This window comes from Leptinotarsa decemlineata, unplaced genomic scaffold (genome assembly GCF_025532065.1).
Source record: "Leptinotarsa decemlineata unplaced genomic scaffold, Ldec_3_MD MMD2_tig00026354_RagTag_RagTag, whole genome shotgun sequence".
NCBI lineage: Eukaryota > Metazoa > Arthropoda > Insecta > Coleoptera > Chrysomelidae > Leptinotarsa > Leptinotarsa decemlineata.
The window spans coordinates 10906228-10924147 of record NW_027412702.1 but is presented as its reverse complement, the minus strand read 5'-3'; the positions used below and the strand labels follow the sequence as shown (position 1 = coordinate 10924147).

The 17920-nt window shown below is 33.9% G+C and overlaps 3 protein-coding genes across 4 annotated transcripts in view; 2 read left to right on the top strand and 1 right to left on the bottom strand.

Moving 5' to 3' along the window:
- The window catches only part of LOC111501905 (uncharacterized), a 167908-nt gene extending 156308 nt beyond the window's left edge, over window positions 1-11600 (top strand). For both annotated transcript variants that reach the window (XM_074184477.1, XM_023155829.2), the window contains 3 exons: window positions 4032-4133; window positions 7100-7472; window positions 10721-11600. In XM_074184477.1, coding sequence (XP_074040578.1) covers window positions 4032-4133; window positions 7100-7472; window positions 10721-10746 — 501 coding nt within the window. In that variant the 3' untranslated portion in view covers window positions 10747-11600. The remainder of the gene's footprint in view (window positions 1-4031; window positions 4134-7099; window positions 7473-10720) is intronic.
- The window catches only part of nudC (nuclear distribution C, dynein complex regulator), a 191066-nt gene extending 174049 nt beyond the window's left edge, over window positions 1-17017 (bottom strand). The window contains exons 1-3 of the mRNA XM_023155828.2: window positions 16745-17017; window positions 16610-16687; window positions 16189-16548 (exon numbers count right to left, since the gene is read on the bottom strand). Coding sequence (XP_023011596.1) covers window positions 16189-16548; window positions 16610-16687; window positions 16745-16828 — 522 coding nt within the window. The 5' untranslated portion in view covers window positions 16829-17017. The remainder of the gene's footprint in view (window positions 1-16188; window positions 16549-16609; window positions 16688-16744) is intronic.
- LOC111512529 (uncharacterized) overlaps window positions 1-17920 on the top strand; it is a 344576-nt gene that overhangs the window by 132233 nt on the left and 194423 nt on the right. The gene's annotated exons all lie outside the window — the stretch shown is intronic.

Here is a 17920-nt window from a genome sequence, read left to right as displayed (position 1 = left end):
ATGATCAGCAAATAAAATATGTATACGGAAATTTATATCGAGTATTCGCAAAGGAGATAATATCACAATATTTGAGGTAACATCCAACATTCTCAAGCTATTCAGCGATGCTGTAAAAGCATTCGCTAATAAAAAGTTCATTTGGACGTGTTCTGAATGTAGTGTGGCTTCTTTCGTTTTTTCATAGTATGAGGTAAAGAACTGAAAATATTTACTGGTTCTTAAAATGGATTGACGTGCTACGTGCTACGTCTATAGAATACTTATGAAATTTCCGTGTCTATGGTGGAGTATTATTTCAAAAAGTTCTGAATATGTAGTTATGAAAATGGTAAACTTAAACATAAATATATACTGGAAATGACATACAGGCTAACTTCTAAACAGAGGTGAAGGCCGCATTGCACTTTGTGAATATTTTATTGCAATTCCACGGAAGTTTTTGTAGGACCCTGTCAGTAAAAAATACAACCGATATGCATTTAAACGAAACCATAAACAAATTATACAACAGAATGGAAAGTTTGTGGCTACACCGTGAAAATGAAAGAATAACTTTATATAGAATAAGTTTGACGGTATCTAAAAACCATAATGAAAGATAGTTACATTCGAATGTACCGTACAATCTAGACAAAATACATAATATCTGATCATTTTCCAAGACACTTTCACGCTGTTACGTATCCAACAAATTCGATATTTTCGTAATAAAACCAAAACCAGTGTTGCCAAACCAACAAGGTTGTTTTCCGCGAGGCAAATGTCAAAAATCAGATCGAGAAGCGCGAAACATGAATTCATGGGAACATGAACGCACATTTGAAAAGCAGGTCAATGCAAAAAGTAACAAAAATAAACGGATAGATCAAACCTGCAGGCAAAAATTCAAAAATAGCAATTTTTAACTGACTGGACCGTTTGTTCCTCCGAAAATTCAACTAAGACAATGACATTTCTAGTAGAAACTAAACTGATCTGCTGGGACAAAGTGGCATGGTATAAAAGTCGCAAAAAATTCACAAAAACAAAAAAGCGCAGCAAATGCGTGAATATACTGAAAATAAATATATTGTGCGTATTTTGCTCCTTGTTGGCAACACCGAAACTTCTACGATGGGCGTTAGCATGTCGGCAACTTGCAGAAATCTCAATGAGACAGACATGTTGACGGTCGAAATTTAATGAATTCATTGGAATTTATGTAACGCAATCCGCCGAAAGACATAAGAATTTCAAGAAATATTCGACCGTCGATTACCTTGTTTAGAAAGGACAGTCGAGTGTGTGGTCGTTAACAGTTGTAATTTTATGTTAATTACATTAATTTGTGATAGGTTTCGCCGAGAAATAGAGGATTAGGATACTTTTTATCAGATATTCAACTCGAAATATAATTTTTCTAAAAATATAGTTTCATCAGAAATCCGACAAGTTTCTTTCAAAATCCATATCACCTTGATGGATAGCTTTCATTATAAACATTCTATTCGAAAGCCAACTTACATAATAATGGACCGACAAACCAATCTGTAAAGATATTTTTATTGTCCGAAAAAAGTTCCACAATACCAACTCCCATATCTGGTAATTTGAATATTCCCGAATGGGGAGTATGAGACACCATTACCAATTTGAGACTGAATTTTATTATTATGAAATAAAATTCAATAACTGTGAAATATGAAACTATAAATTAATTAGTTGTGAGTGCAACTATTCGAGTTGAAAGACAAAGGCTTTTTCTAACTCAGCACAGACTTAAACTGTTTTGTTTTCGTTTCAACTGTACGTACACTCAGGCTTGGTATTTAAGGACAGTTGAATCCAGTAATGCATAATGCTTTCGTGTTTCAGTCTAGCACCACTGATGAAACCTATGACAGGTCGAAACAGTTGGATCACAAATGTTTTGTTTTTCGGCTCTAGTTTAAACTATTTATATTTGTTTTACTCAGGGTTGCCTGTCCTTGGTTGAATCACTAGGCAAAGTGCTATATTTTCGAAAGAAAGTAAAAAAAAACTCTTGTAGGCGATTCAAATTGTGAAATAAGGTATATTAAGCATTGAATGTGTGGAATGTAGTTAGTAAAGACACGCCTGAAGAAACCGTTGTATGGCGAAACACGTGTTGCTTTTTTGTAAAACTGTTTAGTGAAAATATCACAGTAAAGTGTTTTTTGAATACGTTAAAAAAAACTCTTCTTTATCACAACAAAGTGCTCAATTACTTCTAATATACTATTCAGCGAATAGGAATCAGAAAGTACCTTGACCAACAATGATGAATGAAGCACTGTAAAGAAAATTCCAATGCGTAATATTAAAGACGTCAATTATATAATGAAGAAGAACCGTAAAAATTGCACAAACATGATTCCTAACTCAAATATGTTATTTCCATCATGGTTAAATCCGGTTACGTCTCGTCCAAATATAGAAATACTTATAAATATTAATTTCCAGAAGGTCGTTCAAAGCACTCGGTAGGCGATTATCGGAAATAAATTCAAATTTAACCCGAATAAAACAAGGTACCGAAAGGATCAGCTGTAAATGATGATTCATCTACTCACTCATTACATGGTAGCAGTAGTTAATGTATAATATCGTCGATGGAATGAAGAATGAAACTACATTTTAACAATGATTGAAATAGGCGTAAGCAGAGCATACGCTGGAAGCGGAGTTGTTAGAATATCCCTACCGGGTAAGGTGTCACCCGTGGAGGTAAGAGTCCTCTTGAATGACACATCACTCTATAAAGTGGGTGTACCCGTCCCGAAAGGATGTGTGATTCTGAACCCACTCAATGTCACTAAAGATTTTTCATGGTTCAAACATCCGAAACTGTTTGGAAATTGCGCAAAACATGATGCGTACAACAAAAAAAACTCAAACAGTCCGAAATAGCCTCGGATACTTGGTTAAACCAGAACGCATTTTGAGGAGATCGCTGTGCCACCTATCGTATATATGAAGAGATGAAGACGAGAAAATACTGTTGATCATGTCCATTTCGTTATGTAGCGTATCCTTGTAGTCAGTTAAAATGTTATCTAACCTCAGTCATCAATTATTTAAATCAAATAAATAAAAAAACATCCTAGAAGTAGCCCTAACAAATTTCCACATGAATGCGCATAAGCAACAGAAACAGTTCTCAACAGTTTAGCCACAAGAACAAGAACGATTCGAGACGGTTCAAGACAGTTTAGGATCATTTCGCAGTCGAAACCAGAACAGAAGATTCATCAAACCTAACTTATCCTCAATAAACCAGAACGCTCTATAAAAACTGCGCATGATCCTGATGCCCTAGAACCTGAATTTCGTAGAGCCAGAACAAACCTTAAGAAAATCTTAGAGATAACGGGCGCCCCTCTTCGTAGAAAACCTTATCAGGGGAATGCGTAGATCTGCCGTGATGGACCTCCTTTCCCTAGCTACTCCTGGTACCCTCAATGGACCATGAAGTAACTGAATAATCGGCATTGAATCTACAGACGACATGGATTAAGCGACCCCAACTCTTCTTTTTGTAACGTCAGATAAAAATCTAGAGGTTCTCAATTCTCTAACTCTAGATCATGTTAAAAAACCCAGGAGGCTAGTTGGTGCAGCCGAAAAGCGACAAGAGCAGGGTATTTTAGGAATTTGCCGTCTACAAACTTCTTGAGCGCAGAAGTAGAATCTGGAGGTCATCAAGAAGCCCTGCATTACTGAATCTAGCTTCAGTGAGCAAATTTGAAATGGCAGCAAAAGAAGTGATAGATTACTTTTCCACGGACTTGAATCCGATACGTGATGTCACTATATAAAGATATATTTTTCAATAACTATATAAAATCGAATGACAATAGCATTACGCCATCAAGGATATAAAGCAACTTCAGCTTAGTTATCATATTTGATGACAACTGAACTTAACTCGGTTAATGAAATTTCATTTTTGAAATTGTGTTCATGATACGTTCCAGAAATGATATTTTAAAGAAAAACAGTTCAAAACGATCAATTTTTATTTTCAGATCCCCGCAGATCTCGACAAGAGTTGGCACATTCCAAGACCCACACTAGCTCGTAGCTCGAAAAGCAGCCAAGGTTCGACGTCTAGTAATAATAGCACACAGGTGAGAAAAAAAATTACATTTCGATAACTCCTAAATAATGGGCAGAGGTCATTGTCAATAACGATTTTTTTACGAACACAATCTAGATAATACCGATAAAGTAGTTCATGTTTAGTCTAGAAAATCTAGATTATGAATTTGAGCTGTACTATGTCGTTATGGAATAAAAGTGGTTTCAAAACAAAGCCTTGAGGCAATCCTGCATTACATTTTTAGGAACATAGAATGAATTCAATATCATAAATATTGTCTATGAATTGACATCCCACGTTATACGGTTTGCGCCCCTATAACTACTTTCGACCGACAGTTGTGACTAAATTTTTTAATGTGAAGTAAAATATTGTGATATCTCATTTGGAAGATTTATCATGCTCTGTTCAAAAATGTTTGGATTGATATACGGTTTTCAAATTCTTAAAAAAATATCATAAAAAATCGATAATCGATGAAATAAGTCTATATAAAATAAATTAATAGGAATGTATCTTGATAATATGACAGGAAACAATATTAAGACAATGTTGAAAAAACATAAATATACAAATTTTGTAGATGACTGGTTAAGAAAAAAAAACCCCATAAAAGATTGAAGTTACTCGCATTTTTTTAAAATTCAAATTCCACGACTCTATTTCAAGAAACAATAAGCGAAGTTTGAAAGACATTTCGAAAACTTTGACAAGTTTTTGTGAACAAAAGATGGCAATGTCATATAGCAGAGTTATTCATTCGAAGTATTTTTGTTTTATAATGAATTCATCTCAATACTTCATGGCCAAATTATCGTTACTGATTTTTATAAAAAGTTCCACTGAATGAGAAAAGAACATTCACGATAAAATCAAGAAAGCCGAGGGTTGATAAAATGACCAGTACGTGAGTATATAAAATACGTGATAGGCAAAATTGAGTCTTGCGATTAAATTTAATGACATATTAAAAGAATAACGTTTGTAAATAAAATAGATCAGTTAAGTTTTATTAGATTTGTTAACGTTAGAATCAATTCGGGATGCTGCCAAACCGTTTGGGACATAATTTTTAAGGAACGGAACTTTTTTGTTTGTTGATTTTATAATGTTATATAATCAATATGGTCGATAGAATGCATTAATTTTTTTACCGTATATTTTTGTAATTGATTTGAAAAACATTTCATTTTTGAGAGGACCAAATTTGGTATCACGCCTTTTCATTTTGAAATCGCAACTGTTGTATTGAATTTTATGTTTTCATAATCTGAAATTAACATGTTTCAGGAGTTTTTTATTAATATATACAATAATCGAAATTATTTTTTAGCTTTTAGTACTTTATCTATATTATTATTTTTTTAAATAAAACCGTTTAACATAATTTTCTTTTACTTATTTTATTTGAGTCTACTTTTAAAACTTCTACAAGAATAAAACTTCTCCCTCTGTATATTTCGCATCAATATCAACCTATTCATTCCTCAAAATCATTCATTTCTGAAAATTATAGATTCCATTTATGGTCGTTTCAATATATCATTAATCTTTTTCAACAAAACCGTACGTATATACCATCAGAGAAATAATATATACAGGCGACGAAAGGTTTATTGAAAATACAGAACAAAAATTACGCGGCATTAATTACCTCGCTAATATTCACGATAAATTATAATAATTACATTATTATAATATCCCGCCGGCACTTGCACACGCTTCGATCGGCCAAGTTCAAGTCCGAAGCATTCCTGAGGTCACGATAATTGATTTTATTCATAATCGCCAGTTTAGATCGGTATTCAATTGTGTACTATATTGACATGCAAAGGTAACCACAAAGAGTGCAATGGTCAAAAAAAAATAGAGTATTATTGTAAGATTGTTCACTGGTCAATTATTCACAGTTATGCTACCATCGGCTTCTCCATCGGCTACGATAAAGTTGTAGTTAAATTACGGAAAAAATTGGAAATGAGAACAAAAAAATGGATCATGGAATGTTCAAACAGTACACAGCGAAAAAATGGAGAAAGTGGTAGGAGGCATAGATCGATGTAACGTTGACATCCTAGCGTTACAAGAAGTAGGTACAAGAGGAAAGAGACCATCAAGAATAACACTTTTCTGTACCAAAAATAAGCAGATGACCGCGCTGATGAGATGAGATAAGAACAAGCCTACAAGCCTAATGGTGCTCGCACATGAAGCTGGATATTAACCAAAAGAAAACAAAATGCCTAATGTGCACCAGAACGAAGAAGAACGAGCACGATGAAACTACACATTCGTAAAGGTTTCAAAAACCTTGAAGTAATAGTAAGCGGCAGAAATTAACTGAGCGGCGAAATAACGAAATGGTGCTTTAAAAAAAGACTGCCACATACAAAGCCAAGATAATGTGTCACAAACAAAGATGAGGAGAGGCTAAGAATATTGAAGAGGAAGATTTTACGAAGGATTATGGGTTCATTGCGAGCAGTTTTCACAATCAACAGAATTTTCATCAGTACCATAGGTGTTTGACGACATCTCCCAGTCGTTGTCAATGTCGGCAAAAGTTTCACTCGCTCAACACTTCTGTTTCATTTTGTATTAGGTTTTTCTTTATTCTAACTCGCAATTAAAGGCGTTTGGTACCAAACGAACTGCCTCACTATTCCCTAGATGGAAGAATACATAAATCAACAATATTACCTTTGTTAAGAACTGACAAAACTGTTAAAACGCTCGCATCTCACTTGAATGCTAAATGAATACGTTTTCACAAAACATCGGCGACATTCGCATTGGAGTGGGGAAACTGATGTCGCCGATAGGCAACAAACGCAGCTAACGTGTTAATATAGCGATATGCCTCTCCTTTAACATAAAAGGTCAGATCATTCTTGTAACCTGTGTATTCTATGAAATTACTTTACACAACACACCAGATCTGTGTTACTTCAACTCTATTTCTAGCAAGTTCTACAAACGTTCTTCGTTTTCCAGAGCGCCAGATCAGGTTCACTGCTGCTCACGGCCGCCAACCTAGCCCAAATCCACCAGCAGCAGCAGCAAGACGATCAAAATCGATCCGACATCGACGAAGCCGTCAGCACAAGAAACCAAAACATTCGATACTACCTCCAACAATCTGGCGGCCACGATGACCTCATCACGATGCCAGAGACCGTCCCCAAGAAACCCGATCCGGACGCCGTCTCCGTAGCGAGCAGTATGCACTTTACCGTCGTTAACGTCAACACGAGACAGAGGCCGCCGCAGAGAAGTTTCTGCAGGAAGCATCAGCTGACGATCCTTGTGCTCACCATGTCGGTCCTGTTCACCGTAGGCATCCTGACGGCGATATTATTCTTAGAAAGTGAGTAATTCAAATTTAAATGAAATTCGTAGCAACATTCTGTTTTGGAGCCTCAATAGAAACATTTATTAGTTTTTTGGGATAAGTTTATGATATTTTACAATAGAAAATTCCTGGTGATCTGACACCATCCAAGTAAAAACAAAGAATATTATTCATGATTCGAAAAACTATTAAATACAAATTTTAATTCCAACGCAAGGAAATTCAAACAACTGCATTTCATTACAGTTGGAACAACGAAAGAATACTACACTTTTATATTGCAATAAACGTAAAACATTCAATCGGAATATTGAAGAAAAAAATAGCTATACAAACGTGAGTCGTCGGCAATTTGTTATATTTTAAAACCAACTGTTCTTTGACAAAGTTTAAATATTTTTTGTTAACCAAAATTTTGCGTTTTCAATTCTTGTATACTAAGTTAATGATTGTTTTCACAACAAACACTGTGGGCATTTCATGTTCTGCATTAACAGAGTTTTATTTGGAATTGTGAATGGCTTCGACGTTCCACATTCTGGAATATTTTAATTGACAGATATCGGAGTTGAAAAATGGAATATGAAGTATAATGTATTTATGAAATAATTAATGAAGTGCTGACGAATTTTATAAAATTGCCTAAAATCGTAACATGGGGTTACCTTTTAGCGAATTTCGAAAATAATAGCAATTTTCCATTAAAAAAGTAGATTGTTCGAAACAGTAGCCACGTCGTTTCGCTTCTATTAGTTTATTACTTTGTCGGCTCATATCGGATGCACAAATTGTTGCTATATGAATAATATTTCGTTGCCACAACTGTACATAAAATTTGACAAGAAATCTTCTTGTTAAAAAAAAAGTTTATCCGGTTTTCCAGAGTATCGAAAATTCTAAAATAAAATTAAAGGCTAACATGTGACTTAATATACATATAGTGATTTTATTTGTTTATTTACAAGACTGATGAATAATAACCATAGTTTGTTGAATGGTATAGTTCCTACATAAAATGAGTTTTTATACCATGTCGGTCTACTTGGGACATACAAAATGATATCAGTGAAATGATTTTTGAACAACTGATGTGCCATGATCAAATTTTGAAAAATAAGTCAGTGATGTAATTATCCGATGATCCTTGAGGCATGTTGAAGATATTACATTCTTAACTCCATTATAATTATAAACACCTACTACTAAACCTAATTTATAATTGGCAAATTATTGTGGTTAAATGATCTAGAATTAGTAGTAAATATTAAATCTGTTTTTAACTGCAATTAACTCTTCATACTCCAGTTTAAAATTAGTACCAATATCTGTAAATTATGCAAAATAAAATTTTTAATGGTTTATACTTTTTGATAAGTTAAAATCAGTAATTTCTATAATTTCAGATACAAATTTTATTGATAAAGAAACACTACATATACTAGTAAATGAAAATATCTAGGGAGTATATTTGTATTTGTAAACCAGATATACTAAATTTCGAAATGTCAGCCTTCATACAGTGTATTGTTCGATTAGAAAGAATCTTCAGTATACAGTTTATTGAACATTGTCCAATTATACGTTTTAATTGGTTATTATTTTCGAAACGTATCGGGGACTAGTTGGCTTTCCTAGACTCGTTGATAAGGCTCATTAACGATCTACCAACTAAGAAGTCATAACGCATTACTGCCAACTACTGCTGAAGATGCTTATCACAGTTATGGGCGAAACATTCGAAGCCTATCTCTCAATTGGACCACGACTACGTAGCTCGAATAACTACAGTTCTCATTTGATTTCCGGTCATGAGAGGCTAAAACTTCAGACTTTTTTTGTGATTCAAAAAATCATTGAAATATTCTAAATCAAACATAACATAATTGAAATATATTCCTAAAAGGAATAAGGACTGATTAAATTATTCTAATAAAAATAGCACACCAAACGTTAGTTTTAAACTAGTAATGATCTTTACATTGAAACAGTTCAATTAGAGTAAAATGTAGCTTCACCTGTAAATATTATTTATCTATTTATATTATAGTTATATTATATAGTTTGGTATAATTCGTGATAGTTCTTCATGTCATATTGCTAATGATGTTTTAGGATTTTCAATGTTTGCCAGCTGTACATTTTTCTTAATGTCTTCATTTTTAATAACTAGTTTTGAATGATAACTTTTGGATTCCTTTTCCACTGAGTCTGAATTTGCCTGTCTCTCTGTTTAAAAATTAAAATAGATTGTTTTGATTTTCACCATAAATCGTAATAGCTTCAATTTATTCGTTAATACTTAACAAGCTTTTATTTTATAATTATATTATGTTGTGGATGCAGAACAGTGTAACAAAATAGAATGATTAACAAACATTAAACATTGCTAAATGAATTTGCAAAATAATAATAATAATAATAATTTCATTTCACAATTACAGATACTGGGACTTTTTTTAGGATTTGTTTATTATGTTTACTTTGGTTTGCTGGTTTATCAATAATTATGCAATAAATTCGAATAATCTATTAAATTGTTAGAGAAATATAAGGAAAATATTAATAATTCTTCAAATTTGAACAAATATGGTAGAACGGTTATAAATAAAAATTCATAACAAAATTCAATGTCAACTACAAAAAATAAATATTATCACACTGTAGATGGTGAGTGTATTATGAATTTACAAACAACATGTTTTTAGATGAAAATTATAAAATTTGACTGTTCTAGTTTGGGTTACAACTTCAATGACATTTTTTTTTGTAAAAACAATCAAAAAGTTTTCCATATGATGCAGACATTTTGGAAGACTCTGCCAGTGTCTTAATGTGTTGATTTTTTGGAACTACTTCACACTCCTAATTTTCCAGAAACATTTTCAAAGGAATTGCAATATATTCGTTCTAGAAATGATATTCCATACTTTTCTAGTTATTTCATGAACTTAAAAATGATTATGAGTGTGAAAAACAGTTTCGAGATAATTAATGAATTGTTTGTTTCGGTATATAGTGTGAGACTTTAAGGTTAGAAGGAATCATTTTCAGCTCTAAATAAACATGAAAAATATGCTGCGAACTCAGAAGCCTAATAAAGATGTTAGTCATAACTTCAACAAGAGTTGTTTGAAAGTTCTGTATAAGACACCAGACTTCTCAATGCTTCCCTTGAATCATAATACTGTGTAATGATAGGAGTGAAATCACTTATCAACATATTTCTCACATGCTTTGTTCTGATATTTCATTTTATTTTTCAGTGAGAGCCAAGAACCAAAGGTATTGACTGTTGTGAATGGAAAAAAGTACAACGAAACCCACCAGGATGGCATTATTTAGAGATCCATTGACGAATATGAACTGTTTACCAATCGAGAGCAATTTTTCATTTCCAGATTAGCGAAAACACTAATTTTTCTATTAGAAACTAGGAGAACAGTTATGATACTTCCAATATAGCGATACCAATTTTATTATTTTAGGGTAGGAAATACCACGACTTTTCTTCAAGTTACTGTATTATTAGAAAGTTAAACTGTTTTTGAACTGCTTGTATGGATCTATTTATTTCCTTTAGCAAATGTATCAAACTTGACATGCGATCTCTAGAATTACCTTTTTCCTAATTAGACAATATTATTTATAAATTTATTTAATCATAAACCTTAGTCAATTTAAAAGAACCATTTTACCAATGGGACCAAATTTGTGGTTGTAAATAGATGTAAGTCGGAGGTTTTACTTTTTTTGTAACTTCAAAAAGTAGTCATTTTTCTTACAGCATAACACTGCCAACTCATTTATTAATAACTGATGATATAAAGAATTCGATATTTTCTACTAAAGTATTGCTGTCGAATCCATACAATGCAATGAAAATAGTTTGGACCGAAATAAATAATCCTGGGATGTTTCATATGCCATAGTTATGAAAAAAAAATGTGCCAAATCTGCAGTTTTGGAGTTTCAAAATCTAGTAAAGCCTTAGAATATTATATAACAATGTAGGTATATTTTTACTGTGATATGTCATACATACTGTATAGTAATTTATGTTTTCTTTCGAATTTCTTTGTCGATATCGATGTTGCAGGAAGTTTTCTGTACATTTATGTAGAATTAAATTATTGCCGTACTTAAGTGTTCGTCTTTTTTACCTTAAAAACCGTTACAGTATTAAATGCCTCTGTGATGCTATATGCTCCCAGACACCATTAAACAGATGTTGCTATATCAAATTTTTACATAATGAAAAATGAGTCTTATAACTGTTGGGTAGTGTGCAAGAAAACTTATTTATTCACGTTTCACCTACAAAAATTAATAGGTAAAATGGCTTCAGCCGCAGGGCTGTGCCTACAAAATCTAAGGTGTATTCCTGTGATGATCATTTAAATGAAAAGTTTGATAATAAACGTCATTGGTGTGGTCTCTTTTTCTATACCAGGTAGATATTTTTTTTTGCTATTTTCAAAATACCCTGTGCATTTTACCAGCACCCGAAAGGGAAAGATTTTTGATCAACCTAATTAAGTATCTTTTTTTCAAATGTATTAGGTTGTTTCAAAAGTTCTGTCCATTTTAATGTCATGTGTTTATTGTAGCTCAATATCTAAATGGATATATATTCTACTGTGTCGTGGTATATACTGATCGATGGAGAATTTTCTACTCCATATAACGACACTGTTCATTTTTTTCAAATTTTTTTGCCTCTTTTCAGCTCATTACTATATGATGTTGTTAGGCGATTTTCGGTTAATTTTTCTCTATGAACTCAAATTAAACCAAAGCGCTGCCAAAACAGATCAAAAATTAACCAGGCATTTGGCGGTAATAGTGTTAATGAACGCACTGTTCGACGTTGGATTGCAAAATTTCGGTCCGGAGATTTTAGCCTCGAAGATGAGCCCCGAAGTGGTAGACCTACAGTAATTCTGGACGAGGATTTAAGGACCCTAGTGGAGACTGACCCATCACATACGGTGCGTAGGATGGCGGAAGAATTGAGTTTCAGCTCCCATGCGGTTTTTGATGGTTTAAAACGTATTGGAAAGGCCAAAAAGCTCAAAATGTGAGTGCCCCACTATTTGAAAGATTGACAGAAATTGTCACATTTCAGCGCCTGTTCTTTGCTTTTGCACAACCAAAACGATCCTTTTTTAATTAAAAGCTTTTATTTAACTTGACTTGTATGTATGTTAACAAATCTTGCAAATTTAATTTGACCCACTTCCCAGTATCCGATTGGCCTGAAATTTTGCATGCTGGTCCAGAACCGATGACAGTGCATGTTAATCATATATGTGACCTGATGCTGCTCGCCTCCGTACGAGCAGGGACACGAAATTTTGTATACGCATTCGTTTATGATAGGCAGTTGGTAGGCCCACCATGAAATAGATGCCACATCCAGGGTTGGCTTAAATAAAAAAAATATATTTCTAGAATAAAAATTAAATCAAGCTTTTACTTTTAAATACCTACTTCCCAACTCTAAAAAAAACAATAAATGGTGTAGAGGTTGTAAGAACCCATTTATTTGCATTGTACCACCCTCTAAGTTCCCAGAGTAAGAGGGCCCATCACGTAATGTGAGCAAGAGGCACAAGAGGCATACCATGACTTGTGTAATTTGGTGAGATGGGCGTCATTAGCATTGGTTGGCAACCCGTCTAGAAGAAGGAAAATTCCAAAATCAAATCCGGAACGGTGTTTCGTCAGGCTCTACGCTGAAAAAAGAGGCGCATCTTTCTCCAAATTACCACCCAAGTCAAGGTGAGGCTGTGTCGAGGACTGAGTGGCATCAGAGTGTAAAATGATGTTGTGAGCGCACCCTGTTGTATATTAGCTCTTAACCTGCTAAACACAACTCTGGGTGGATTCTATAAGGTATGCCGGAGGAGTGGGTACCTACCTACTTCTATAGAATATAGTTTATCCTAATAATAGTTTTCCCCGTTCCATAAGTTTTTCTGTTGAAGGACTCTCCGTTTTATAGATGGACTTTCGTATTGATCGATAACTATCGATTGAAACTAAAAAATATGATAAAAAACTTTCAAAACAAGCTTTTCTCTCTCTTTCTCTCTCTATTTTAGATGGTACTTGCTCCTATCTTCAGACGCATATGACCAATGCTCCTCCTGTTACGTAACTGGCTGTTACATAACAAAAGTTTCGTCGGGGGACAAAGACTGTCTTGCAGCTTGCAAGCCTGTGTCCGGAATGGTGTGCTACTTCGTGTTTTCGACTAACTCGGCTGGACTACTTTGGTATGTCTGGATATAGCGGTACACGTAGCGTCTACTAGAGTGTCGAACGTTGTCTTGTGTGCTGGGAACTGGGGGATAAAAAGACAGATAGTACGTACATTGGGGTGGAGGGATGGGAAAAAGTAAAAAAATAAAAAGGAGGTCAAAGAAAGGGAACCACTCCTCCCTCCCCTGTTGACTTATAGTTTGATATGATTATATGTCATAAAATAGACGAGAGTTTTGATAATACCGAAATGTAAAGAGCCAAGTACTGTTGACATATTCAAGGGAGCCGGAATACTTTTATGACAAGTTGTTGGTAAATGTCATATCCAGGGATACTGTTAATTGGGCATTCTAGGAACGTGTGTTCCAATGTGTCTAGTAGTCCACACTCGCAATGTGGACTTGAAGAGACGCCAATACGAAATAAATGAGACTAGTCCAACAGTGGCCGGTTTTCATACAGATGAGGCTAGAAACATGTCTTCTGTCCATAGCTGGAATTGTCAGATACCAAGGCCTTTTGGGGAAGTTAGGGTAGATTCTACAATATATCTTACCTTTATTCTGCATCTCTTGTTGCCATTTAGTATAAAATAATGACTTTACAGAATTGAAATTATAATAAAAGCTTGTCACGATGCCTAGAATAAATCTCTACATATAAAAGTGCCGTGAATGCTTAAAATGTGGAACTGTAACCTTAAACAATTTTCTTGCACACATGGGATTTATCGGGTTTGAAATTTATTGCAGTACCTAGTTGATCTGTCAGAATGTTTCTTAATTTAAATTTCATCTGACTGAATATGTAGAGGTTTCTTCTAGGCATCGCGACAAGCTTTTATTATAATTTCAATTCTGTAAAGTCATAAATGAATGTGGTTAATGTGATATAAAAATTTATTATGATCTTTTTAGGGCACTTAAATAAAAGCTTGTTTTAAAAGTTTTTTATCATTATTTTATTTTGGATCAGATCGTCACGTCCCATAGGTGAAAACCCACCAAAAAAAGACCATGCTTACTGTCTGGTGGTCAGCGGCTGGTGTGATTGACTATAACTTTCTGAAATGGGCCAACCATCACAGCAGAGTCCTATTGTGAAGAAATCGACAAAATTTTCCGAAAATTGTGTTAACAACAGTCAGCACTAGTCAACAGAAGAGGACCGGATCCTGCTCCACGACAACGCAAGTTCTGCCTCACGCACCATACTTCCCAGGCCTCTCGCCAATCGACTACCATCTTTTCAAGCACTTTGATAACTTTCTCACCGGTAGAACTTTCGCCAATCAGAGCCAGAAAAAAATTCGATTGAATTGAATAAATATTCACTGAGATATTTCAGTTCAAAGTAGACTCATAAAAACGGACAAAACTTTTGAAACAACCTAATACTCCAAACAAATTGAGAATTTCAGTAACAGTATACTATCGGGTATTGTACTCCCTATGCCCTGTTTCATGTCCTGATTTTTCATAGAATTCTCTGAATGTAATCGTTTTCTGAGAAGAAAATGTCTGAGAGGAAAATGTCTTTTCAAAACAACTAGTTCCATATGAATACTGAGTTACACGAAAATAATTTTCTCCCCATTCAGATTTTCCTCTTAACCATTCATAAAAACTGGATGACAAAAAGTTATTTTCATGTAATTCAATGTTCATATGAAAGTAGTTATTTTCGGAGGATTATTTTCTTCCAGTTTGTATCTGAAAAAAACCTCATTTGATAATAAAAGCTATTTATTGCAGTTATTTCTTTCTTGCTTTCTTAGGAAGTTTCTCATATGTTTTCTTGAATGATAGAAAAGTAGAAAGGCAAAAAGCTCTTTTTCTCAAAACATTACTGCATATGATTGAGAAAATCAATGCAATCCACTCTTTTGTTGAAAGTCATGAAATTTTGAAAAGTAGCAAAAGTATGATTGCATCAGTTTTTTAGACCTAAGTGAATTTTAAATTAGTTGTTAATTAATAATAAAAGGTGAAGCTGTAACACCTGGCGTAAAATAAACAAGCACTGGAATGGATGTAAATTCTTCAGTTTTTCAGTAACTGTGGAATAAAATTCAAATATTGTTTATGCAGTGACACCTTCACTGCTGTTGGTAAATCAGGTATACCCAAACAAGAGATTTCTGTAAATGCCATCTGAAACCTTATTAAAACAGTTACTAGCTCCATCTAACGGAAATAATCCCAAGTTATTGATACCATGATTCTTCTTATTTTCAGAGCAGGAACCATATATTAGGTTAGAATATTATATTACTTAACCCAACTTTTAAGTATTATAAATGAATATGTTCATTCTTGATGAACTTAAATTTTTTGAATTGATGAACGATTTCAAACAGTCTCAAACAAAAATATTCTATATTTTCAAAAAATCCAAGTTGGAACATCAAAATATTCCAGAATTTGTTCCAGTTCTTCTGAATTTTCATAACAAATAAACTTACCTCAATATCGCCCAAAGTCTGAGTCCACTTGTACTTGTCCAAATCACAGCCATTTCCTTTGTTCGGCAAAATCTTCCCCTTTTCTGATTCATCTTCGTCTTCCTTGATTTTATCTCCGATAGGGGCAGCAGGTTGTGAACTGGACGATGACGGATTTTTCTTTGCGTTTATTTCGGCCTGAAGCTGTTCGGCTTCAGCATCAGTTAGTTCTGTTATTTTGGCAGGCTCAACTCTTTCAGCTTCAGCTTTTTTTGCTGCAGCTGCTTTTGCTCGAGCTTCCCTCTCACGTTTCTCTTTCAGCTCAGCTTCTTGCTTTTCTCTACTTTGTTTTTCATGCTTTCTGAATGTATTCATAACTAGCTGAGGAAACAGAAAAAGTGAACATGAATTAAAGGAAATGTTTTTCAATTTTCAAACTTACCTTCTCCCATTCCCCCTCTTTTCCTCCAGTGAAGAAATCTGTTTTCCTTCCGAGAAAACTGACGAATGTATCGAGAAGCTAGAAATCAAAAGTTACATTTCTTTTTTACAATGAAACGTTTCTAGTAATATTTACCTGAGAAGCTCCTTCTGGATGATGCTGAGCAATCGAGAGGAACATAGAATCGAAATGTTCAGTTTTGTCACCACTGCCACTCATGTTTGCCGAAAGTTATTAAATACACCAGTAAAGTTCAGAAAATTGGCGAACACCTTTCAAAGGAAAGCGAGATTATTTGTATCAAAAATCAAACCCTAAACCGGATAATCGCTTTAATTATCATATATCGATAAAACACAAAATTCTCAAAACAGTCATATCAAGACCACAGTAAAATTAAGGTAAAATACTAAAACAGTGTCAAAACGTATGACAGTTACTAATTTTGTCTTACGATTATATACGTTGAAAGTATGACCGAAGAAGAATGAGGTATGCGCAGGTACTTTTTTATTCTTTCAAATAAGTGAAGTGGTTCTCCTATATCTCAAATGTTCAAAGTCGAAAATATTCTACAATAAGTAGTCGAATTAACTTTGAATGGCGCCACTCTTGGTTTTCTTGTGAATATTCAGAAAATCCCGACTACAACATAATTATCGATGGTTTTGTGATAGAGTCGGCCAATACTTGTTGAAAATCCATAACGAATTCAGAAAACCCTTTATTGTGAAAAGTCCACTGAACAGTTTTACAAAAACGCAACACATGTTTCCCTAAACAATAGTTTCTTCAAATACGCCTGAAGCGAAACAGGTGTTTAGTTTTTGTAAAACTGCAGTGGAAATCTCACAATAAAGTGTTTATTCAATGGAGTTATTCAATTTGAAGAGTAATGTTTTACTGCATGAGAAACGGATGAATAGGTGAAATGAATTACTTTCACTCACGGAAAGCGCAAGAAACCTCTTCAATATATGAAAACTACGGAAGCGCAGAAAGGGCCATATATTTTTATTATTTGTTTCTTGGAAATTACGACTTTGAATCTCAAAATTTCGACTTTTATCTTGAAATTTCGATTTTTATCTCGAAATTTCGACTTTAATGTCAAAATTTCGACTTTTATCTCGAAATTCCGACTTTAATCTCGTAATTTCGAAATTACGACTTCAAACTCAAAATTTTGACTTTAAAGTCGAAATTTCAAAGTCGAAATGTCGAAATTCAAAGTCGTAATTTCCAAGAAACAAATAATAAAAATATGTGGGCCTTCTGCGCTTCTGTAGAAAACAGCTGACAGGGCTACAA